The 26,781-nt window shown below is 39.8% G+C and overlaps 2 protein-coding genes across 3 annotated transcripts in view; both read right to left on the minus strand.

Annotated features, from left to right (window-relative positions):
- Window positions 1-15,521, minus strand: part of DPYS (dihydropyrimidinase) — a 29,973-nt gene extending 14,452 nt beyond the window's left edge. Inside the window, exons 1-6 of one of the 2 annotated variants that reach the window (XM_059857629.1) lie at window positions 15,154-15,521; window positions 11,779-11,937; window positions 9,490-9,669; window positions 8,435-8,624; window positions 1,539-1,695; window positions 411-552 (exon numbers count right to left, since the gene is read on the minus strand). In XM_059857629.1, the coding sequence (XP_059713612.1) occupies window positions 411-552; window positions 1,539-1,695; window positions 8,435-8,624; window positions 9,490-9,669; window positions 11,779-11,937; window positions 15,154-15,423 (1,098 nt within the window). In that variant the 5' untranslated portion in view covers window positions 15,424-15,521. The remainder of the gene's footprint in view (window positions 1-410; window positions 553-1,538; window positions 1,696-8,434; window positions 8,625-9,489; window positions 9,670-11,778; window positions 11,938-15,153) is intronic. The other variant, XM_059857698.1, reaches the window with a different exon arrangement.
- Window positions 15,522-23,246: 7,725 nt separating this feature from the next.
- The window catches only part of LRP12 (LDL receptor related protein 12), a 50,196-nt gene continuing 46,661 nt past the window's right edge, over window positions 23,247-26,781 (minus strand). The window contains exon 7 of the mRNA XM_059865172.1: window positions 23,247-26,472. Coding sequence (XP_059721155.1) covers window positions 25,609-26,472 — 864 coding nt within the window. The 3' untranslated portion in view covers window positions 23,247-25,608. The remainder of the gene's footprint in view (window positions 26,473-26,781) is intronic.

Below are 26,781 nucleotides of genomic sequence, written 5' to 3' on the forward strand. Positions count from 1 at the left end.
GCACACCACTGTGCAAACTCCTCCAATAGCTAAGTTGGAGAGAGATCAAAAAGGAAAAAATACACAGCTGATAGAATTGAAACTGTAGGTACCTCTTTTGTTTTCATTTCACAAGTTGAAAAAAATGTTTCAAGGAAATATATTTGCAGTACCACTAAAACAATATCAATCCCTTACTGCTAAACAATCAAAATGATTCTTTAGTGAAATATTTTAGACACTAAGAATCTTCTTCCATCTTCCATGAGCACAAAGTGAGAGCTAATAAAGACTGTTACAGTTTTCAATTGAATGAGTTACCTTATGATAAACATACTTATGATAAAACTGAAGAGTTAATACCTGCTGAGAGATCATGTTTTGTGGGAGAAATCAATTACCTCTATGTTTGGACATCTTGATATACTTACAACGCCTTTTTCCCATATGACTGACATCCTATCCTCCACACCATTCACTCCATTAGGGATTTTTGTGAAGTCATCTTTGCCCAGAGCTTTCTGGCATGTGTCAAAGGTGCAATTGTCAGTCCCTGTCACAGATAGGTCACCACTGCAGAGAAACAAAGTTCATTAGGAATCAGTGCATGTACCAGACAGTACCACAGAGGAAAACCTGTTGTAAGACTGGGTAGATCAAGACATCCATCCTTCAAGACAAAAACCTGATATGCCCTGCCAGGCTGCCCTCAGTCCCATCCTCCAAGACTGGTTCCACAGCCAGTTGCCCTGTGAAGCAGTTTCCTCTTCAGATATCCCTCAGAAGAAAACAAGCACACACACTGACTTTTTTTACTCTGGATATGTCAAAGGCATCCCACAAATGGAGGAACTGCCCACTTTGCCCAGAGCAAGCAGCTTGGTTTCATCCTCACACTGGGAAATGAAATTCCCCAATCTGTGTCTCTCCATATGACCTCTGAAATTACTATGGATCTGCACAACAGTTAGCCTGTGTTCAGGAATGCCTTTACAGGGTCTTCTGTCAGTCACTCCTTTTGTGGAGTTAACCTTTACTGGTAATGAAATACCAGCAAACCACACATCTTGTTAAGTGCAGATATCCTAAAGATACTTCTTCTTCTATGTCCTTCTAAAGTAGACATCATGAAGTGAATATCTTTTATGTACCTTCAGAAGTCAGCAGGCTTAGCTTTATGCAGCATTTGAATTTCAGGTGAAAAAGGCAGCTGACAACAAACCCCAGAAAATCTAGCTGTGACCTCACCTTTTGCACATTTCCCACTGACTTACAGCCTGTCTTCTTGTTCATGTCACAATTTTTGCTGCGGCATGAGCAAGGGAAGGCTTATTGAATAAAATCATATGTAGACAGAAGGCCGTAAGAGTTCAGAGAAATACAATATGAGAAGAGAAATTCTTTTCATCTGTGATTTCACCCTCCATTTCTCCTTTCTGATAATGTAACATTCTGTACTTAGAAAATCTCCAGAGCATCAGCCTGCTGTTATGTAGTACTCCTGACAAAATTTGCTATGCATTTGGGTATCAGTGGTCACTGTTTATTCATCTGCTTACTTGGCCAGTAAGTTCATGAGGAAACCAGGAGTAGATGGATCTGGTCTCAGTGGAGGTCCCATCACATATGCTGCAGCATGAGCCCAGTCTTTGTTCCAGTAGTTGGTGCCATCAGTGCCAAGACTTGCAGCAATAGGCTCCCCATAAACCACCTTTCCTGAAAAATGTAAAGCAAAGGTATCATCATCAAACAGCATAAAAATGCATAACTTGTATTTTCTCTGCTAAGGATCTTTTTGGTAGCAATGAATTTAAATTTGAGTGAGTGTTTCAAATTAAACACCTACATATGGAAGCACATAATAAACTAAGCTATAACACAGCATCTTTCTTCTGAATTTTCTGCTAGTGATTTCCCAATATATTTTCTCCTAAGAATATTGCTTGGGCAAGTTTTTTAATTAAATTTTTGATAGATATACTATAATGGGTTTTACACATTGTTTACAAGGAATGTGATTGAGATTTCAAAAAGAAAGCAGTCCTCAGTTGCATTAATTATGTTTAAGATTCATATACTTGGTTGTACCTGTTTAGTGCTCTGAAATTACTGACTACATAACAGTGCCAGTAAATAGATAAAACATACAGACTTTGCAAGGTGGCACTTTTAATTGTCAGGTTATAATTATGCCAGGAAGAATAATATGGCAGGAGACATAAACCAGAAAGTATAGAAAGATTTCCCAAATCAAAAATTGTAAATAACTTAATTTTAAAAGTTATCTCCCAAATTTTAATCTTTTATCCTTTGCTGTACAGTATCCTATTTTCCTCAGAAGAGGATACCAACCCAGACTGGCTGTTAGCCTCTGGTCAGAGGTAGCATATTTTAACTACTTTTTTCTCCTGGGAAACATGGATTTGAAACTCATCAGAACAAGATGTTTCACTCCCTGAGCGAGTGGTCCAGACACTTTGCAGTTCTGTGGCTGACAGGTGGAAATGCCTCCAAATGCAATGGTCACTAAAGAACCAGAATGAGCTGGGACCTCCCACACCCACTCAGAGGCACCCACTTGGTGCTGGTTAAATGCAGTCTCTGCTGGGTCCCAGCAAGAGCCTTCTCCCTCCCCTGATCCCTACAGACAGTGGGTATCTGGCCTCGGGTGCAAGATTTCACTCCAGGCACAGTTTTAGTGGAACCACCACTGCATTGCCCCAGCAAGGCCACAGCTGGTGATTGCTGGGTGACCTTTCTCTGACTTTCTGAGTGTAAGTCATGCAGTCATGGTGCTGTGGAAAACAGAAAGCAAAGCTTTGCAGAGCTCTCTCTGTACATTAGACTGCTGCTTCTGTGAGCCACTGGATTGTAACTCCTGCACTGGCATAGGTAGCTACTGAGGAGCTCAAGTATTTTCAAAATACTCTTCTCATTCCACTAGTGTCATTCCTGAATTCTTTGGTGCTGGATTTGCTAAAAGGCCTCATACAACTTTATCTCTACATGGTGTCAAGGTCTGCTTTGGTGTTACTGTATTGTACATTTATTCCAAGTACTACCTAGTACAGTTTGTCCACAGCCTAAAGACTCCCTGTTAGCATTACTAATTTGTTACAACCACCTCAGTGCACTCTGACATGCTCAATGTGCTTGTCTCATGTTGATGCTTTGGCTTGGAGCATTCTAAGTTCTCAGTCCCACTTACCTACATATGTTATAGATTAATACTTGGGCTTGAAGGGAGGCCACCATTTTTAGACTTGAAAACATGACTTAGGCAGCTATTTACTGGTTTTTTACATCTTATTTTTGGAGCTTGAAAGCACTGACTATGAGGCCATGCATGGAGGTGATATGACCACTCACTGATGAGGAGATTTGAGCAGATTAGTGTTTTCTTAATTCAGAACTGACTGAGGAAACCTAAGAGACATGGATAAAACCACGAAAATGGATGAAATTAGGATGAAACCTGGTTCACCTTAGTTCAAGGTCTTCCCTGACTTTTGCAGGAACCCTTGGCTTTCCCTGGCCAACTCCAAGCACTGTATTTGAGGGTAGGCTGCCACCAATCTAGATGTATAAGTATGACCAATCTGTCATACTTACCTATTAGTCTTTTGGCAGATCTTTCATTTTCAAAGCCACCAGAAAGGGGAGGGAGGGGAAATGTGGCTTGTGTCTCTTGTTCTGTCTCTAGCTTTTTTTAAACTAAAAAAAAAGCTAAAGCTAAAGAAGCTTTCATCCAAAGTAAACCTGAGCTATGAATCATTACGACATAGCTACAAATTATTAAAATTAAAATTGCAGGAAAAGAATATTTTTTTTGCTTAATAAATACTTCAGAGAATAATAGGAAAATAATTTTCTCATCATAGTTTCACAACATGAAAATGAAAAGAAGTTTCCAAGCTCCCAGTTGGATATGCTGAATTGTTTCTAGCTCATGTACCATAGCTGATGACAGTATTTCTGCAGTCAGAGTTTGAGCTGACCAGCTCCCTTTGTTCCCAAGAGTGGGAAGGAGTAGAAGTTATTCCCTCAAGTGATACTGAAGCTGCAGTAAACTCCCTTGAGTCTGAGCACTGCAGTTTCAACAGACTACCTCTGGACAGTTCTGCTGAATGTGCAACTTCTTGCATTTCACTTGGGCCATGACAAGCCCGCCTGAAGGATACAATAATATCAAGATTCTGCTTTAAACCTAGTAAAAAGGAAATTCTGCTCTAAGGCTCTTTCAGCTGAACTGGCAACAAGGAAATTCTGCATTAAGGTTCTTCTAGCTTGATTGACTTCTGCCTACAGGCATAAAAGTGAAGTAATGCAGTAATAAATCATGTCGTTCAAATTGTTATATTTTCCAGCATTCAATTAAAAAAAGGAACCACTAAGTGTTCTGCTGTTTGGTCTTCCTGACACCTCTGAGCAGCTGGTAAACAGCTGTGTATTTGGTGATTTTTTTATCAGATGCCCTAACTGGCTAGCCAGAGGTATTTTAAATAGATTAATTTATCAAAAAGAAGAGCATTCAGTTGCTGGTTTTGTACCACCTACCAGAACTCAAAAAGAGTTGAAATACTGATAAACACCAGCTAACATTTACAGATTTGAAAAAGAGGCCCATATGTTCTTATTCTAGTAGAAGTTTTAGAAGCATTTAAGATAAGGTCAGATGGGGCAAAGATACAAGCTCTGAAAGGAGCAGAACTGCGAGGCAGGGCTTACTGAATCAGGGATAGCATTGCATCCATTAGGCTATATACAGCCTGGACCTGGGCTGTCCTGCAGGAGACAGCTGAAAAGTTGGCATTTTTAGTTGCATTCCTGTGCTCAGAATCAGCTTGAGAGTTTGCATTCCCTCAGCAATGGGCATGCCTTTCCCCTCACTACGAAGGGACATAACCCATGACTGTTGGTAGGAAACAATCTTGTAAGCCTAAGGAAGCTTCTTAGAATCTGGCCAAGGACATATTTTTCTATGCACTTTTTTAAAAAGGAGAAACTTTTATAAAAAATTACTTTTTCAGTAAGATTGTGCTCTCGAGGTTTCCACTAGAAAGTCCCATTTCTGGCTGTAGCATCACATTGAATAAGAAAAGGGACATGATCTTTAATCATCACAGTGGATGATCCTTAAGGTCCCTTCCAACACAACTGCTCAATGATTCTATGGTCTCCAGCTTTAGCTGAGATTTGGCTTAGATTGAAAGCATTTTTGGGGGGGAGACAGTATAAATAATGTACCCCTAAATCACATTTTATTAGCCTTGTTCTCTGCACAAGCATTTCTGGTGGCAGGAGGGGGTGACAAGGTCATATTATTTTTCCCCAGTAAGTTCACATCAGTAATCCTAATAAGGAGAAGGAGCTGCACTGCCTGACACAAGAACTCTACAGCCTTTTATTCTCACTGGAGGGGAGATTTTACACAATAGCAGGAAGAGAATCCCTTTAGTCTTCCCACTTAAGGGAATGAGAGTGTCATGCACACAAATATATCAAACTGCCCTTCTGTAGAAGAATACAGTTCCTCTACCTGCTCTCTCCAGATTCAAGGCCATGTTTTGCACAGGGATGAAGAAACAGCCCACCAAGACAAGCAAGGACAGAGGTGCTGTCACACCTGTCACACACTGCTGTTCTCACAGAAGTGCTGTCTTTGATCCTCTCAGTGGAGAACTGATGAACCACTGCTTTTGCCAAACAGGCTGGTAGAGCTCCTCAAAAATAACAGGATGGGGGCATGAGTTAGCTTGTCCCTCTCCAACATGGTCACAATGTGGAATTTTGGATTCCCGGCTGAATATTCAGCAGCTATTACAGATGTACATGAAAAACATGCTGCCATAATCTGGAGGTTTCCTTCCTTGAGTGGTGTTGCTGGAGTTCAGAGCAGACATACGTGGTGAACTCTGGCATGGAAGAGAGAAGGAAAGATTCTTGCTCACCTCATTCTCTTAAATTTGCTTAATCTAGAATAAGAACTGCTGTTCCTTTACAGTGTGTATGACTGATTTTAACCTTCAAGGTCTGAGCCATAGCTCACTGAAGACAACAGAATTATGCCTAGTGTCTAGAGCAAGTTCTATTAGGCCTTCAACCTCTAATGTTAGCTCTCACCTTGTATAGCTAAATGAGTGACAAGGAAGAGTTGGGCTCTGACTTACATTTTTGACTAGGAAAATCACTATCCCATAGAATTCGAGAAGCAATGCAATTGCAATTCAATTCTGGTATCACACTGTCAACCAGAAAATAATTTCATTCACTGAAGATCTGTTTTTCCCCTTCTGAGGGCAGTGATGGAATTGGAAAGGATATCAATCTTCCTCTGACATGGGCAGGATGAATATGTACACACACTTTTTATTTCATGCTAAGTGCTTGAAAAGGAACATGAAAAATTTCACAATTGTGAATAGCAGGAAGCTAGCATCAAGACATGGAGAAATGATGTTAAAAAGATGCATAAACTGCTTTAGAGTGAATATTTCAAATGCTTGAGAGGCTTCCAGTATTTAAGAGTTTACACAAGTTTCACACTTAAAGAGGTTTTTAACCACTTTAGGTTAAAACCACAGGTTTTTAACTGCCTGTCCAAATTGAATGTCTTTCATCAAAATACTTGAGTTTTATTTATGTCATTCATATAATACTTTGAGAAATTTTTTTTGTCTGGAATTCTGTGCTTTTTATTACCACTCTTTACTGAAAAATGAAAAATAACTTTTACTGAAACCAACAATAGCTAATTTTCAATTACCAAAACTCACAGAGATCAATCTCATTAAAAGCTACCATTCTTGTAACTACCTTTGTGATACTCTAGTTATCTTTTGAAATTTCTTAATCAATCTTAGATTTCTTTTTTCCAAACAGAATACTTCTATGCAGATCAATATGAATTATGAAGATATGTTATATGTTGCTGCACACAAAGGAAAGCATTGGTGAATCTGACTGCAGCAGCCCAGGAAGCTATAAAATACAATTTGCACCACAGTGTGCATCCGTTGTCCCAAGTTTTTCTTAGTACATATTGGAAAAGCATACATCTATCCTCAGTGAACAAACTGGCACTGCAGACTTCTTACAACACACCCCTTACCCATGTTTTACAGTATTTACTGTCAGCATAAAATTCTTTACTTGAACAGTGTATTACAAAGCACTGTCTTAGCTCTTCTATGTTCACAGCCAGTTTTTCATCTTTAACCTGGGTATTTCAACTGTTGTCATAACTTCTTGTAGTTAATGTTCACACAAGGCCTGTGAATGTACAACCAACTGATGGATATAATCCACATTCCTGGCAGCACTGGCATCTAGTGGAGGAATCCAATATAGCACTGTAGAAAATGTGCCAATAAAATATATTCTGGTAAATTCTTTTACAAATTTGAATTACTGCTAAATCTTACTAGAAGTCATGGTCATACATACTGTGCATAAACATACCCATCTATATTAGTACATTGACATCAAACTGCTTTGATTTATCATGATCTCATACTATACATTTTAATATAAATAATCTAAGCTCCTATGTAGGCATTATCTAAAGACAAGAAATAGCAAAACAGAGTTCTATATGAAATTCATATCAAATCAGGTGAAAACAAGCTGTAAATGCAAAAGATGTAAAAACAAAGTAAAAAAGATTCAAAAAGATAACAAGGACACATAATTTTTTGGGCTCCTGTCCTGCTCCTTCCACCTTTATGATGTCTGCTCACAGTGCTGTTGTTCCATGTGCTGCTCTGGATGAATTTACAGATGAGGAAATAAAACATCCTGAATGCTTACAGCCTACAGGCTGCTTCTAGTCTACCTAACAGATGGTCAGGAAAGTCAGGCCCCCTTGGCTGACCAGAGATATTTGTGAACACTGCAGTGCAAACCTGAGCAACTCTGCACTGGTGGGAATCAAGGCTTTCAGACACTGTCATCTTCACCATGACTTTTCAATGCCCAGTGAATAGGAGTCATCATGGCACTGTCTGTAAAAGTATGGTGTGGTCTCTGTTACGGAATTTCTCGTCAAGATATTTGGTAAAGTCTTGCAGACAAACTCAAGAGAGAAGAACAGTTGAGTATTTATTGTCTTGAACTGGTCACATAATTTTTGATGCAATAATGCTGTCCTGGCCATCACTTCGACCTTGGAGTTATAGAACTGAGAGAAAAGATTTGCTCTGGGGAGAAAGGAAAGTCTCAGTTCTGGTTGCTGTTCTTACACACTGCTCCCCTTGGGCCCAACAGCACACAGACAGACAGACAGACAGACACACACACACACACACACAGAATTTAGACATCCCTCTCCAAGAAATTCAGCCATGATCTGAGGCTTATAACACCCGTGAAAAGTAAGACACTAATGTTCTGTTGGGTTTTTCATGACCCTTCCCCCAGTGTCATTGTCCAAGCACAAAAGAATCAGGACTTTTACCTTCTCTTCGTGCATTACTTATCACCTTTGCTGAAGATTTACTCATGACATGGACAACATAAAGGGGGCAGTTCACAGCATTTGCTATGGTTATGGCTCTTTGTGTAGCTTCAGCTTCCACTTCTTCAGGACGACACAGCTCGTGACCCTCAGGGCCAGTTATTCCCATTGCCAGCATCTTCTTTGCACCCTGAAGACCACACAAAAGCATGTAAGAGTCTGTTAAAATGTATCTATGGTGTCATGAGCGTGCTGCCAGTCAAAAGGATGCTGAAGCAGGCATTGCAGCCAGTTCAAGGAAAATAAATGACTAAGCAGTTGTGATTTTTTTCCAAAATAAGCTACTGTAGTTTTATCTGAAATCTAATATATCTCTCAATAAATTCAGGTCTCAGAATGCTTAAGTAAATTCAGAAAACACACTTCAGTGGCTTACAGGATTAAATCACTGCTCTTGAAAACCCTACCCCTCTCTCAATAAGTACACTTGACTATCATGGCCAATGATGTCCAATGATGGTACGAACCCTCACTACAAAGAAAAAAAAGGAAAAATTCTTACTAAGCAGAGAGATGCATATCCAGAGCCTCTGAAAACTCCAAAAGGCAAAGAGGTTTTAAGAGGCAAAAAGGTTTTGTCCCTATGCTGTTCAAGGGATTTAAGATTTGCTGATTTGAGATTATTTAGCAATGAATTAATTTCCCTTACGGGACATGGGGCACAGTCAAAGTGCTGTTGACTGAAATACGTGAAGAAAGAAACTATTCTATAAGAGCTACTCAAGTTACCACTGATGTCAAGTATTACCAGTGTAGCTACACCCTCAGGGCCCCAGAGCTCTCAGTGCCTCCCCACAGCACTAGGGTGGCAGAAGCAAGCATGAAGTGCAGCTAATTATGCATGGAGGGATGTTGAGACTTCTGTGCCCAGGCAGTGGAGCTTTCTCCATACTTCTGGATCTGCTTCTGTTACATAAACTGACTATGTCTGGACAGACCTGGGGCTAGGACCATCTAAATTCCTGACTTTGATGGACAAAATGTCAAATGTGCACCTGTGCAATTAGCTCCCCATTCTCTGCATGGACTTGAGCAACTGCCCCAAGTTCCTTACAGCAGGAAAAGGCTTCATACAGCTCCTCATCATTGACCATGTATATATCTTTATAGGCCATAAACATCTTGAAGGAGTTGACACCTTTGTTTTGAACAAGACTTTTCATTTCTTGCTTCACCTGAAAAATACAGCAATTATATTTTACATATTAATAATTTTATATAAAGAAATTGTAAATATGGAGGGTGAACCTTTGCTCACCCATCAAACATATGTTCAGCACAAATAGCCCAAGTCACATATTTAAAGACTGGTTTAGACTATTCTTTTTGTATCAAATTGCTTCTCAAAGTATATAAAAGAGCAGTACTGCAGTGCAAATATTAGAATCTAATTGCAGGAGGGAATGCTTTTTACAAAAGGTAATGAGGCAGAATTTTGTTTCTAATAAACCTGATGCTGAAAACACCCATACCAATATTACAGTCAGGGTGTCCAACTCACAAATGTGGACATTTATGCAAAACCAGTTTTCAAAATTGGATTGTAATGGGCTGCAGCTTTTGGCAAACAACACAGTGACAGAAAAGATTTCATCTTTTAGAGCTTTTTCCTGACTCTAAACAACACACACAGCCTTACAAAACAGTTTATTGTCAAACAAAACAGCTCCAAAATGCTACATGCAGGCCTGCCTTTTTTTCTTTTTTTTTTTTTAATCACTGCTTGTTAGGATTCCCTGCTTCTGCTAGAGCCTATGAAGCCCAGCAAAACATTACATCACAAAGAAAGAGACATATTTTAGTCTCAAGGCTTCTTGCACAACTGGTTAGCTAGAAACATATATTACATAACTTTGGTTCTCCCTTCCCAGTAAAATGATGGTTACTGTAATTGATATGCATCTGTAATGCTATTAAAATTTCCATAGGACTAATTCCTTTCAAAAAGTAAGATATTATTTTTCATCTTCTCTCTAATAATCTGGTTGAGTCAGCCCAAGAAGGGCATAGACATATAAAAAGATATATAAAAAATTCAAGGAAAATTTTAGTTATCCAGAAGAGGGATGGGAGCACATTTTGAGTGGGAGTTATCAAATAAGAACCTGAAAAAATGGCACAAATATAGAGGCATGTCATTTATCCTCTTCACTGTTTACTACAACTAACAGAAGGCATTGTAAAGAATGTATGCTTTTAATTAATAGTTCAAATCCTGATGAGATGAGAACTGATCAGATGGGTATGACATATCAATCTTTTTCACCCAGGCCTTTTGCAGCTACAAAATGCCCAACCTATTTCTTTTAATCTTGGCCTTTAAAAACAGTTACATTCTTAATATAAACTAGAACATTTCATTGACTTACATCTCCCTATTTTTATTGGACTTGTCAGTACAATTCCACTATTGTCTGCTGAGGCTGTTTTAAATGCACATTACTCAGATTTCATTGGAGAATTTATTTCATGACTTTGCCTTAAGTTAGAAGTTGTGGTCACCCTATTTTAGCACTCAGTACACAGAATGCCAAAGATGTGTTGTTTGCAGAGCGAATGCTTTGGTGCATATATTCTAGAATTTAAAAATTAGAAGAAGAACTCATATATAAAATAGGAATTTACTTAGCATGTCTGTGTACTGATGCATAGTTCTCTGAGAATCCAAAGCCATCTTGTAAAACATGGGTTTCATTCTGATAGATATCAAGAACCTGAAAAAATAATTTATCAGTAAAGCTTTCAGGCTATCAGCAAACATTCACACAGCAAAGGTGGTTCTCCCATATGTAAATTCAAAAAAGGTTTTTTAGATTATTTCACATTGAATGTACTATTGGCTGCAGTCCTGCTTTACTTTAAATGGGTTTTACTGCAGCCACCCAGGAAAAGAAGTCTTCCTCTACAAATGAAGTCAAGTACCATATCTTTTATGTATGCACTTAAAAAAAAACAACTAAAACCACCAAAACTCATCAGAAGTACAAAATATCAAGTGTTCGAGCAACAAAAGACAAAATTATTGTAAACACCTCTTTCCCTCTCTGACCTGCCTGGTCTTTGTCTTGCACAATCCCTGCCTTTAACTTTGTGCAGTATTACCCAGAGTTACTGGCTATCTGCAGACTTCTTTCAAATACAAATACTCTCAGAAGGGCGTGGGCTATTTCCAATGTTTTTAATCACAAAACCACTAGCCAGCAAGCAATATTTAGCACGTGAAGACTGATTCCAAGCAGGTGTGGTATAAATTTACGGAATTTAAAATCAGCTCTTGTGTCTACCTTTTTGCTCCACCATGTAACTGCCACATGCAATGAATAATCACAGCAGACTTTAGGGTCTGCCCAGCTTTTCCATGTATCAAAAGCTTCAGTAAGAGAACAACCCTTCTGAGGGATAGCAAAGTCGATGATCATAGTGGTTCCTCCTGCTATAGCTGCCTGAAAAGAAGAAAGTTAATATTTAGCAATCAGAAAGAATGCAAATTTCCTCCCACCCTCTCCAACTCCCATACATCAATTAATCTGGATACTCTGAAAAGCCAAAAGCCACTGAGGAGTTCCCTGAGTAAAGTCCAGACTAAAAAAATTATTTTGGAGATTAATTTCATTTGCTTTGAGAAAAATGTTCTCAAAAGCATGTTCAGGAGAATCCAAGTGAAATTCTCACACTGAAGGAGAAGCTTCTCTTCATGTACAAAAACTTATGAAAGAATTGGAGATGTGTCTGGAGTGTTTATGCATCAGTGAATTTCCTCCAATGTGTGGAATCACTGAAGAAGAAGAGCACTAGAAGAGCACAGTCAGCTTGAGATGTGCTTCCTCAGAGTCCATGTAGTGGAAAAAGCAAGCCTGAGTGACAGGCAAGTATTAGGGGGCAAATACACATCAACAACAAAAAGCCGCATTGAGTTTGAAAATACAATATGAAAACCCCCAAACTCTTGACTAATATTAAAATATTTTACAAATGGAACAGGATATAATTTGGTATAGAGGGTTTTGAATAGAATGAGGAATTTACATCCTCTACATATATCTTATCAAGTAATAAAATAAACTACAACTTTACTTAACAGATGAATGGTGATCAAAAATTGCTTTTTAACCAATAATTTCCACTCTTCTTTATGGGCAACTGAATTATTGCTTTTCTTGCCTTTGGAGGGGGAAAAAAGTTACTCAGATGCCATATCCTTGACTAAAAGAAATTGATCCAGTACAGAAGTTCCTGTGTTGAAATTGTTGCTTTCTTCCAGATTAGCAAAAGAAATCCTCTCTACTGCTCTGAACAATATCTCTTTGCAACAATTCAGATCAAAATATGCACAGCTCAAGTTCACAGGATCAGAGAATCATAGAACTAGCTAGGTTTGAGATCAAGTCCAACCTATGACCTAACAGCACCTTATCAACTAAACCATGGCACTAAGTGCCACATCCAGTCTTTCTCTAAACACCTCCAGGGACAGTGACTCCAGCACCTCCCTAGGCAGCCCATTCCAATGCCCAATCATTCTTTATGAGAAGAATTTTTTTCTAATGTCCAGCCTAAACTTCCCCTGGTGTAGATTAAGATGGTGTCCTCTTGTCCTGTCACTGACTGCCTGGGAGACCAAGCCCCACCTGGCTGCACCCTCCTCTCATGGTGAGGTCTCCCCTGAGCCTCCTCCAGGCTGAACAGCCCCAGCTCCCTCAGCTGCTCCTCACAGGGCTTGTGCTCCAGACCCTTCACCAGCCTTGTTGCCCTTCTCTGGATGCATCTGGGCACCTCAATGTCCTTCCCAAAGTGAGGGACCCAGGACTGGACACAGCACTCAAGGTGTGACCTCACCAGTGCCCAGTGCAGTGGAAGGATGACCTCCCTGCTCCTGCTGGCCACACTGTTCCTGACACAGGCCAGGATGCCATGGGCCTTCTTGGCCACTGGGCACACACTGGCTCATGTTCAGTCTGTTGTCAGCCAGCCCCCCCAGGTCCCCTGGACACTGCGCAGCCTCTCTGACCCCAGCCTGTAATGCTGCAGGGGTTGTTGTGTCCAAAGTGCAGGATGCTGCACTTGGACTTGTTAAACCTTGTAATGTTGGACTAAGCCCTTCTATCCAGCCTGTCCAGGTCCCTCACTCTTCCTTTTTCTACAACAATTAGTCTCTTTCTTCCTTCTGTTGACATAGAATTCAGAAGAATAATTGTAAATATGTCAGTATGTTTTGCAAAAAGAGAAGTTTTGAGAGTGACACAAGTATTTGTAATTTCCAATGAATGGAGCAAAACATTTTCTCCAGGAAAAGTTGTTCAAACTGTCAAATATTTTTCAACAAGACCAATTGACTTGTTTGTAAACAGGATTTAAAGAAAGTTTATAGACTTCAAGAGAAAAAACCATCATGGGTTCCACAACTCCACTTGAAGTCTCTTTTTATTCCCTACGTCTTTTTCCCCCTCTATCTGTAAAGAGAAGGGCCTTTACTTATTCAGTGGGTAAATCCTAGCTAATCATTGCAGCATATTTTGCAATAGCTGGAATACAACTCTGCCTCACTGAATTTCTTGACAAAATATTTGTCAGAGGATGACCTTCAGTGAATAGTCTGAACACTTTCCACACTTTGACCTGGTTTAAGGATAGCCACAATTTCTAACTTTTTGACATCTGATTGCTAAGCTGGATCTAGAATTTTCTTATAGGCACTGAAGTGACTATCTGGACATCCTGTTTTGTGTATGCAGCCTCTGTTTTGCAGCTTCCCTGTCCTGTAAGTAGCTCAGAGTTACTCAGAAAACCTTAAAAACTTATTTTCTGCTTTTTAGTAAATCCCAGTTCTCCTGCGAGAGGAACTGGGTACAACAATCTCTGTGAAGGTGATGGCTAGCAGACAAGCCAAGGAGGACAATGTGATCCTTTCTGTGAACAAAGGATTTCAGTCTGCACAACAAAGCTCTTAGAAAAGTGCCTCGAAATTTTTGGTTGTAGAAACTGTATGGAGATGATGAATAATACTGTTAATATGAGTAATGGATACACTATTCATATTTAGGGAATATAATAAGATCAGCTAAAAAGCTGAAAAAAACCTCTTTGCAAGTGTAACACTGGGAGAAATTAGGTACTTTCATAAAGTGTATTTGAAGTGGGCTTCCATTGAGAGACAAGGTAAGAACCAAAGTGAATGTCAGAAGAAAATTCCCTCATGCTAACAGAGGGAAAAGATCAGATTACCAAAGTGCTTAAACAGCAGAGGGGAATTAAACTGTTGCTTTAGTTAACCTTTGCTCAGAGAAGTATGAAGCTTGATGCATGTACCAAAGCAGGTTGTAGTCTGCATGCTGACAGCCAGGGTAAATGCCTGCCCCACTTGACCCCTGCAATCCCAATAGTTTCTGGAGGAGCCCAAATAACATGCTGGTTGGGGTTGGGGATGGACCTCTGAGTACCCCAACTGCTTTATGACAATGCCCCATTCAAAGGGACAAGAACAACTGGCCATGCTTGATTCACATTCTATTCTCTCTTTTAGAAATAATACTGGTTCTATTCTCTCTTTTAGAAATAGTACTGGTTCTATTCTCTCTTTCAGAAATAGTACTGGATGACCAGCAGGCACCCCTCTCTGAGGAAGCCCAGATGCACACACAGATGTGCACATGTGCACCCACCTTGGTTCCAGTATAGAAGTCATCTTTTGACCTGCTGCCCATGAAAGGGAACTCCATGTGTGTGTGAGTGTCAATGCCCCCAGGGATCACCAGCTTGTTGCTCGCATCCAGCACGACAAGTCCAGTCGAGGGCTCTGGGTTTAGGCCTGGTCCCACCTGCTGCACCACTCCATCTTCCACGTACACATCAGCCACCACAGAGAGGTCATCATTCACAACTTTTCCCCCTTTGATCAAAAGTCTCTGCCAAGCCCGGGTTTGGGGTGGCATGCCAGCAGGTGAGAGTGAGGTCTCAGCTCAGAAACTTGCTCTTGCCTCAGAGTAGCTCACTGCCCCCTCCTCCCAGAGCAGCAGCTCTCTCCAAATGGCCCTAAACACACAGCACACCATGCTCTTTAAACAGACACGGGAGGAGCTGCCCCCTCTGCCCCCGGCAGCTCCACCTCCCTCCTCCCGTGCAGCCCAGTGACACGGATGGGAGCAGGGCGCTGCCCTTGGGCCCCTTCTGCTCCGGACTCAGCCTGGACAAGGCGAGCCAGGCTTTCAGGGGGTCCGGGGTGTTCTCACAGCCTGCACTCCAGCCTGCCCTGTGCACCTGCGGGCTTGCAGCTTGCTGAGCTGCTTTGAAAATGTGGCTATTTTATCATCTTGTGACGCCCAAAAGCAAACTAAGCTCTTTGCAGCCACATTTGAAGAAAACAAGTGTGACCTGAGCTCTCTACAGAAGCAGCCAGAGAGTCCAGGGGTGACCTGAGCTTCCTGCAGCCATGTCTGGGGAGCCCGTGGGTCCAGCCTGAGCAGAGGGAAAGGCAGAGTGCAGTGCTCTGGTGACCCAGGCGTTGAATCCTTCTCAGCAGAGATGGTGGGGTCCACGCTGCTCCCAGGCTGCTTTTCAAAGGATTTGGGACACAACACCCTCAGGATCCAAACACGGCTCCCTGCTGCCACTGCAATGACACCACGTGGACAGCGCTCCGGCCGGAGGGGGAAGCCGGGGTGTGTGTGTGCCAACATCCACGTGAAAATCCCATTTCAGTATCTGATGTTCCATCTCCCCATGGCCCTCTGTGCTCACCACACCCCCACACTGCTGCCCACACAACCACTGCCACCCCGACTGTGCTGGCCCCTCGAACCTCCCTGCCCCAGGGGAGCCCTTCCCGAGGGCCAGGGAAAGTCAGGATCCTCTGTGGTGGGTTTCCCACCAGGCTGGTGTGACCTTGGCAGCATGTGGCTTGTGTGTTTCAGAATATACACCTGTAAAAAGAGATGGGGAAGTAAAACGAAGAAAACTGAAAAATGAGCTAAAGCCTGGCACAGAAGAGGAAAGACCTGCTCTGTACCATCTCAGAGGCACTAGTTTCTATGGCATTTTCCCACTTCTCCCATAACCCTGGATTTGCATACTCAGCAGTGACATGGCACTGCTCAAGTGTGTCCCTAAATCTGTGAGCACTTGCATCTTCATCCCCTCACCTCCTCCAGTTCAGTGGTGATGATTTAGCAAGAGAGAACATTGTCTCTGAGGGCTGTGAGAGGGTGCACACATAGGGTACCAAAAAGCCATTTAGACATTGGACAAAAGATATGGAAAAATCTCACCTTCCCATCAGCATGTGTCAGCATGTCACCTTTTTTCCTTCCCTTATGATGGGTAAGAGAGCATTACCATTTGCCTTTCTATCTACTCATCCCAAAGTATCTTGTTTTACACCTCACCTTTGTGCAACAGAACAGAGACCTACTGGGATTCATAACTGATACAGCAACAAAACAGATCAAAACTCATTTGGAAAAGCAGCTTCACTTTGCATAAATCAAGTGACCTTTGTTAAGTGAGGAGAGGGGGTAGCAAAGTCAGAGGTTCACCTGATTATGTGGTGTATAGCAGTTAAGTTCTTATGCCCACCCAATGGATATTTAATGATTTGACGTAGAACAGCATCAACAGATTTTATAGTATTTATTGGCAAAGAGACTTTACCCTGAAATTTCAGCACCATTTCAGTACCTAAATTGCCATCCTAAAATAGTCACTTTCTTGTAATTCCTTCCTGGCCAATGATTACTTAGCATTTTCTATGAAAGGAGTTTTGGTATGACAGACCTAGACAGTCACCCCTGAGTATGCTCTTTGGCTAGTGGCAGTCATAAACTGTTTCTGCTCAAATCCTTCTGCCAGATTGGGCAGAGGGAGAGCTGCAGGCAGATGAGCCACAACACAGCAGATTGCAGTGTGCACTCTGATATCCAGTTCCCTTTTTGTGTGTGTTGCACAAGAAAAAGCTGACACAACTTTCATACATAAATGCATGAAGAGTAGCACAGCTCAAGAGTATTTACATCTGTTTCTGCGTAAGAACAGGCTTGAACTCTGTTTCTCCTCCTCTGATTCCTCCTGGATGATTTAGACTTTGTGGATCCTACTCATAAATGCCTAAACCTTCCTATCTGTAACTTCATGCCCAGTTCAGAATTACAGAGCTGCCCACAAACCAGCAATATGACATCTTACAATGCTGTGCCTAGGAAAACTGAATTTATCCCACAGGTGGTTTTGAACACATTAAATAACATATTGGTATACAACAAGATTCTGTCTAAGCAGCCCTTTTATTTAAACCATTTGGACCAAAAAGATAATCTCACACCAGTTGCATTTATGTATACTTGGTAAATATTTAATATTCCACAGCTCAGATGTCCCTAGGAAAAATAGCCTGAAATACCACTGGTGGAACAGAAATAAAAGTACTCAGAGAAGACACCTGGCCCCACATTTGTAGTGATCACTGAATATCTACTGCTGCTCCAACAGGGCTTCTGGCTCCTAATTGACTTTGTAGTATTTACTTACCCACAAAACATTTTACCTTTTTATCCTTCTCTTTGCAGAGACTCAAACAAATCTTTGCCCCGTAATCAATGTTTGACTCTGCTCTGTTGTAGTGGTCTGGGCTGGAAGAGAGTTCAACTCTGTCACAGTATTGCTCTGAGTTTTGCATCTGTGCTGAATGCACTGTTGGTAACAAAGGGAAGTCCTCATTATTGCTGAGCAGCACTTGCACTACATCAAGGGCTTTTCTGCATCTCACAGTGCCCCACCAGTGAGGAGGCTGGGGGTGCACAAGAAGCTGGAAGGGACAAAGCCATGACAGCTGACCCCAACTGACCACGAGAACACCCCCGGCCATGTGGTGTCATGCTCAGCATATAAAGCTGGGGAGAGAAGAAGGGAGGGACATTCGGTGTGTACAGCATTTGTCCTCCCAAGTCACCCTTAGTGGATGGTGGAGATCTGCTTTTCTGGAGATGGCAGAACACCTGCCTGGCCCTGCAAAGTGAGGGATGAATTAGTTTTTCTTTGCTCACAAGTGCAGCTTTTGCTTTACCCATTAAACTGTCAATATCTCAAACCCACGAGTTTTCACGCTATCACCCTTCCAAGTCAATTGAGTGAGTGGCTGTGCAGGGATCAAACACCAGCTGGGCTTAAACCACAACCCTGCTGAGAAATTTCCTTTTAGGAAACCTTTACTGATCCTAAAATGTTACATAGTAGCTCAACAATTTGAGAGCCATGGCAGAAAGTCTTCCCAAACTTACAAATCTGAAGTTGAATCATATGCTAATGCTTTTGTTGTGTCTAGCAAAGCAAATAATCCCAGAAATCTAAATATGGAGTGTCTTGTTTAATGTAACTGTCACAGAAATACAATCATAAGAGGCTTCTCAGTAGCCTAATGATTAACTGATTCCATTTGAACAATCCTGAAAGAAACACAATCCACATCCATGATTTACCAAATGAAAATAATTTAGCAACTTAAGGAATAAGTTTGCAAGAAACAGAGGACTGAAGTTTGGAACATCCAGCAAACCTTGAGGACATCCAAAAGTCATTATAATGCAGACACCATCAGTTTAAAGTCTTCTGAGACACACATACTCTCACCCACTTCATCCTGGAACCTTGAACTGCTACCTGCCTGCATAAAATACTACTTATTTTTAACTTCTCCTTTAATTATCACACCTTACTCTTATCTTCCATTTGCTTCCAATTTCACATTTTTCTTACCATGCCCTAGTGCTTCAAAGCTCTTCTACTACCACACAGTCCTCAGGTTTTTCTTAACTCCAGGACTCTTACTGGCATTAACCTTCAAATTAAAGTTGGTGAAGCTGAAATGTATCTCAAAATGCAGGAGCAGCAGACAAATAGGGCTTTTGAACAAACAGAGACATTTTGTGAAGGAAGCTAGAGGTTGATAATGAGCAGCAAAAAGAAAGCTCAGCCAATGACGATGTGTGATTAATAATATTACTTATTTTTGACAACTTTCCTCCAAGGAAGAAAGACTGGATCATGAACCACATTTGCAATATGAGAAAATTAACAAAAACAGTACCAACAGCTTTCAATAATGATGGATAAAGCACTAGGTTTTGGAGAACTGGTGAGTTTGAGGCGCACTCTGGATTTGCAGAAAGAAAGAATGGTTATCTTTTGCCATATTCAGAAAGTCAGAAGGACTGAATATTCAGCAGCATTTCTTTGCAACTCCTATAAAAAAATCCATAATGCCTGTTCACCTGGGTTTTCCTTTCACACTCCTCTGCAGTGGGAATTTAACACTCATTCAACAAAACCAGATGGTCTAAATGCAATTGCACCTGTAAAGTCTTCTTAATTGTGAGACAAGTCAAATGCCCTTGTCAAACCTCACAAGTTTTCAGAAGAGTCTGCTGGCTACTTTCATGAGATGGATTTTCAGACACAAACAAGTGGTGAGGTTTCAAAACCTTAGCTCCCAAGCCTTCTTCAGATGTAAAAGCTTTCCAAAAGCTGCAAACATACCCCATGGTTTTCTATAACAAAACAAAGCTAAAGAACATTAAAAAAGGGATTCAATCCTCTAGTTCCACATGACCTGAACTATAAATACACTCTCCTAAGTACTGGGCTACATCCAAATGTGCCAGCTGTTCCCCACATACATTAGCAGTGATGAAACCCATTAGCACCCAGCCTTGGGTCCCACACGTGTGATACAAACGAAGGCAGCCAAAGATGTGTGTGTGTGCTGAAGACCATTCTACTTTTTAGAGAAACAATAAGTAAGATGTTACAATAAGTAACATTTTCATAAGGCCAAGTGCCGCCTCCTCTTTGATCAACACAAATGGTGAACCATAGACAGTACAACCAAAAAAGAAAAAGCAATGACCAGGAATCCAGCAGAGGAACTACTAAGGAACCCTCACACTCTCAAAGTGCTCTTTGCTCTTTTCACTATTTATTTGCTCAATAAGGCTCCAATAAAAGGTCCACTTTCTAAATATGTGTGAGACAGTTCAACTCAGGCATTGAAGTTCTAAGTCTCACAGTACTCTGGGGAAAAAAACTCACCATACCTAACAGTTACTTCCTGGTGCATAATCTCAGTCAGAGAAACTAAGTTCTTAGGTGGGATTTTTCCAAACTCCAAGAAACATAACGACAAAAGCACAGGGATTAGCTATCTTTGGAAACTGTTATCTTTACTAATGCATTGTCTAAAAAAACCACTGCAAAATATTAGTTCTATTTTCTCCAACTCTCGAACTCAACATCTATTGAAGGAACACAAAGTCAGAACTAAAACTGCTGGCCAACAGAGTAGATGAGAGAAAGTAAAACTGAACATCTCTGTTCCTTGCTGTGCCACCGCAAAAATACGATGTCAGTTTATGACATTTCTCACTATCCTGTATACTGCTCCTCTTTTTCCTCTGGTGCACCAGAACTTCTTCCTCCAGCTGTGGCTGTTCAAGGTGGTTCTTCAAACCACAGGAAAGACAGATTAAACCAATGTATTTTACCAGTTGTTTTTGCTCAATTTTATAAACCTGGAGAAGGAGATAAATCTATTTTTTCAGTTCTGTTGGCACACCTTCAGATGCATGATTATTTCATTGCAAAAGTACAAATGCAATTCTACTAAATCTCTGTAACACCACAAGTCATCATGTTGTGATGAAATCTGAGATTTCTGCTCTGAATTCACACATCTGCCTCTTAGATAATATGCACAATGAATGGTTATTTCAGGGATCATGTCCTTATTCCTTAAAGCAAGTTTATTTCTTTGTCCTTTACATTTTGCATGAGAAACCCTTATTATTTGTAAGGAAGTCCACACTAAACCATAACTCCTTCTTTCTTTCTCTTATGTCCGGATTTGACATGTCCTACCCACTATGATTTATTTTTGGGAAGGTCTCCTGCAATTGTTTGTCTCAAAAAAAACCCCACAACAAATCTTTGTGCAATGTAATATAGTTATATTCCTTCAGAGTGTCTTGTCTGTTTTATTACAGCCTTTCCAAAATTCAAATTCAAAATCCAGTGACTCAACTTTTCATCTTTTTTTTTTTCTTCCTATGTTTTCCACCCACTCCTTTCCTGCACAAGCAGTGAAAAGGGTAACTGTGATCTGAAAAAAACCTCAATCTTGCAAAAATTTCACTTGGATTTGAGTCTTTTCTTTGGTTCTTTGATAACAGGATGCAACATGTTCACAAGGAGAAATTAATGCTGGAAGCTAAACTCTTCTGCTAAATTTCAGTGGGCACGTAAAAATATCACAAACACTAATTTGTGCTCGGATATTCACAAAGATCAGCTAAATTCTGTTTATTGTAAATGCCCTTTCTCAAAATGTGATTAGGAATCACTAACTGACACTGCTCAGAGCAATGTCTCTTATTCCCCTCCATCGAGGATGTGGGGAGTCTTGTCCATCAGAATTTTTAGATAATACTTCAGTTTAGTGAATCCTACATTTTCTCCCCCCAGGTTACTGCTCAACAAATAGTGGGTACTACACACGAACAGACATATTGACATGAATGTTGTGTTATAAAATTTTTCTGTATCAAGCCCAATAATTATGGACTTTAATTTATTTGGATGAAGTAAAAGCTAACTAGTGAAATCCCAGTAGAGGATAGAAGGGAGAGAGTTTTAACTATCAATCTGCTTACCTCTATATACTTTTGGTGACTTGGCAAAGGGACAAGACAGTCTTCTCCCTTGTCCTTTCAGAACACACCCCATTCTAGGCAATTGACTTGTAGCTGATGTCCTGGAGGAATTCAGTTATCAACTGCTTATTTTCAGAAACTTACAAGGGAAGAAGAAAAGAGATACAGTCCAAAAACCCCACAAACTGACAAAACACTTCACAGAAATCTTCATCACAATTGGAGGAAGATTAAAACTTTTGACTTAAACCAAGATTTATGGGAAATGTGCAGCACTTCCTCAGGACAACTGACACAGCTGGAGATGTATATAGGAGAATAAAACACTTTTCGAAAAGGAAGCAAAACCTCATCCCAACATGAAAAGCCATGATTTGATCTGCAGTGAGTATTTAATATATAAACTTCACTGAAACAGTGTTTGTGTCCCAACCTGAACTTGATTTCCCTGGACTGAATCCAAGGTTTGGCATGAGTTCACACTTTGACATTCAGACAGAAAGGGAACACATAATACAGTAACTAATTCCAGCATCCGCTCCAGGAACCTGTTTTGAAAGAAGAGTTATCAGCAACACTTGCTGAACTTGTACTGAAAATGGACTTTGGAAACAAAACAAGCCCTTGCACCATCTGAAGCTCAGTCAACCCTCCCTAATGTTTCAAATGACAAAATAAGTGTGGTATGTGAAAAAGAATGGTGACAAACTCTTTCCATGTTTAAATAACTCTACATGAGGAGAAAACTTGCCTCACAATAACCTAGATTCTTCGAAGCTGGCAGATGAAAGTGATTTATTACAGAAAACATAATAATTCTACAGTGGGTATTTCTGACATTTTTTCAAACTGCCCTAGTATTGTAGCACAGCTAAATCAAGAATCAATTAAATAAAACACTAATTCAAGCTCTCCAGCATAAAAAGGAACAGGGTAATAATGTCTCATCAGAACCCTCAATATAACCAAACAAAACAAACACATCCAATCACTCATACATTACTCAAAAAGAAAAATCAAGCACTCCTTTTAATATCACTAAGAAAAAAAATCACTGCAACAAATTCACCTCATACAAATATGAATTTTATTTACAATTTTCCAAATTATCAATCAAATCCAACTTCTCAGTTAAATGTGTAGCATTTGTTCTTTAAAACAAATTAAACAGTGTGTTCTTTTTACATCTGCAATATGGAGTCCATAGGTACATGCTATTTGGGGCATCTAATGGAACAAATTTAGATCACTATGTGTGTTAAACACTGAAGGTATTCTGTGAAGACTCTATTTTTAAAATTTATCTGCCTCAGGGAAAAGCATTTCCACAACCACTTTCTAATGACAATTAATCAGGAAGGTTTAAAAACCCAGTATTTTATACCAGGACATACTGTTCACATATACTTCAGGGTATGTTACCATGTTCCTATTGCAAAGCTGCCTGCTCTAAAAGCAATGCTACTGAAATCAGACTAGAGATTACCCACAGATTTAGATATTATTCAATGTGAATAAAAATGGCCATTGATGACTTTTACTTGAGTATGTGTAATTATGGGCCAACTTGTACCTGATCTGGTACCAGTGTGATGTGATCTGTTCTGAAACTTGAAACCGCATGGGTCGTTATAATAAAATCTTTTACAAGTGTATTGCACATAAGGTTCCTCAAAAGCACAAATCTATGTAATTGCATCCTGAACTCAGAATTTACCTGCTAACTCTCTCATGAAAAAATCAACCAGATGGTAAAATAATTTATTTTTCTCATCCCAGTATCTGTGAATGAAGAGAAGAGGGAGAAGATATATACACTTTGGAATCCATTCAATTGTTTGTTCCTTCTGCATGTGATTTGTACTTCAGAGATGAGGATTTAAAAATAATAAAAAGCCAGACAGACCTTGGATTTATCTTTAAAAGTACCTCAAAAACATAACAAAAATTCAATTTAATTTTGATACATATTAAAATTTTAGTCAGTTCTGCCCGACAGCATAACACGACAGAAATGCACAAGACTTTAAACATGCTTTAAAATGACATTCAACAAAGTATTTAAAATTTAATAAATAGCATACAATCACACACAAATACATTTCATACTGGATCTTTAAGCCTACTAAAAACAGACTGGCAAAGAATAAATAAAACAGTAGTTGACAGTTTTGTTTTTAAAAGGTGTAGTTTCTTGTTGTTACACTAGTAGCCACATATTAACCTGCTTATCACAAAATTGGAAGTTATGAGCTTTTTCCTCACTGATCTGTTTTGCTCCAACATGTAATATCATAAAAAAATACACTAAAAGGGTTCTCTTTTGGTTTTTTTTAAACAACCAGTCTGCAACCGAGTAAACCAGTTTTTAAATACAATGAATAAATAGGGAATTAGTAAAGCAAATTCAATTGCAACAAAAATGCAACACCCCAAGAAAAGAGCCATGGAAATATATAGCCATTGCAATATTAGACAATAATAGTACTTAAAGTGATAGTGCTTGTGCACTAAGCTCATTAGAGACCTTAATATGATTTTAGTGCAAATCCCTTGAGACCAAACAAGCTTTATACCCTACAGTATTAGGGAAAGATCTATTACCAGTTGGAACTTATTCTGTAGTGTATTTGTACATATCAGATATTTAAAGAACTAACACATATTGTAATATCTTCGGCCCTTTTTTACTTCAAATCAAAAAGACAAATGACTGGGGATTTTACATACTATTTGGCTTGTACCATATTAGATTGCAGTTTAGGAAAGTCAGTGCTAAAAAAGCTTTTGCCATCAGTTTATCTATTATGCCTAAATTTCATATATCATTGCATTTTGTACTTCTGAAAGAAAAAGAATGCTCCTGGAGAAAGTTTCTCCTCCCTTTAAGTAAGTTCACATTATGATGAAATTCAAGAATATTTAGACAAAGTGTTGAATAAACTCAAAGAAAAGTACATATTTTACATTAACAATCCTTACCATATTTAGTATATTAAGTTACAATATGTTGGCAATAATACAACAGAGTCAGTTCCTAAAGGAAAATAATTCTGTACAAATTCACCTGTTAATATGGGGTTAAACAGGCAGCCACTAAGTCTTGAGCAGCCATGTTTCAGGTTTGAACTATAGTACCAGGATAAACTAAATTTGAAACTAATGGGGAAAACTTCAGTTTAAAGAGTAATCCAATTATACTGGATACACACATTGTGTATTCAGAGCCATTAAAATGTTCACTCTTATTGTTCCATAATGTCATCCAGTATAAGAAAAGTTTAATCAACCACACAGGCTAAAATAGCTTTAACATAGTCTTGTCCTGGATTTTTTTAAAACTAAAAACTAATTTTAACTGTGAAGTACAAAACAATGACAGATATTGCTCCAACTTGTACACAATCTTTCCTAAACAATCCGTACCTAGCAGAGTAATAATGCCTCATCGTCACTAGTTTCGTTTTTCACTGTTGCCTCTAAGCAAGTGTCGGGTATCTGGGCAGTGTGTACGATGCCACAGCTCTCACAGGGGCCATCTCGACTGCATGACCTTACACTGTGATGTGTTGCACTGTAAGGCTGTCTAAGCCCTGGTCCTTGATCTGAGCTGAGATCAAGTAGAGGTCTTGAACAGTCATTCATGTCAAAGTCTGATGCTACATCAGAGACTGGAATTAACATTTCAACATCATCATCCTCTTCTCTTCCACTTACCCCATTATCAAGCTGTCTCAAAGGACTTTGGTTCTGATTCACTGAGCTTGATCTCCCTAAAGTAAAGCGTACCCAGCGTAAGCCCTGAGTCATACGGCTTAGCGCGCTCGAGAGCTGGTGGCGTGCAGGACTTGTGCTTGGGGGCTCTACACTTGTCGCTTCTCTTCCACCATCCGTGGTGCTGCTGCTGCTGCTCTGAGCAGAGGAACTGCCACATGCTCCCACTGTTGCTTCTATTGCTGTTGCAGGAGGGACTTTTTGAGGCAAGGTGGCAGCAACACCACCAACTGCTCCTGCTGTGTCTCTTCTTTCATTTTCTGTGTCTGTATCATCAGATTCAACTGAAAACAAACTTCTGTGAGTATTATTTCTTTCACCTTCTCTACTAGTACTTTGGCTGGCAACATCATCTCCATCGGCCGAGACCAATGCCAACGATCCAGAATGACGTGACCTTGCAAAATTAAAAATTCGATTCCAAATGTTACTTGATCTGCCAGCAATAGGAAGTCTGATTGAGGTAAATCCCAGCTGAGATCGTACTGCCAGCCTGAGGTTTTCCAGAACTGAAGCCTAAATAAGAAGACAAGCAACAATCAAACATTGACAGTCTGCTGGTATAACTATTAACTATTGAGCAAAACAGCATTTTAAAAAAGTTAAACGTAGAATCTTAAATATTACAAAATGTTGCATCCTTCTTAATAAGGATCTGGTATATGTAGCAAAAGGCTATTAAAAAAAAAAAGTGGGCATGACAAAAGTCTAGATGCTCTAGAGGAAAAAACATTATAAACAGGCAAATTAAGTGGAAATACATATGCAAAGGCAATAAAAGAGCAATGAATTCAATACAAGGTATATTTCTGCCCTAATAAAGGA

This window comes from Haemorhous mexicanus, chromosome 1, assembly GCF_027477595.1.
Source record: "Haemorhous mexicanus isolate bHaeMex1 chromosome 1, bHaeMex1.pri, whole genome shotgun sequence".
In the NCBI taxonomy this organism is placed as follows: Eukaryota; Metazoa; Chordata; class Aves; order Passeriformes; family Fringillidae; genus Haemorhous; species Haemorhous mexicanus.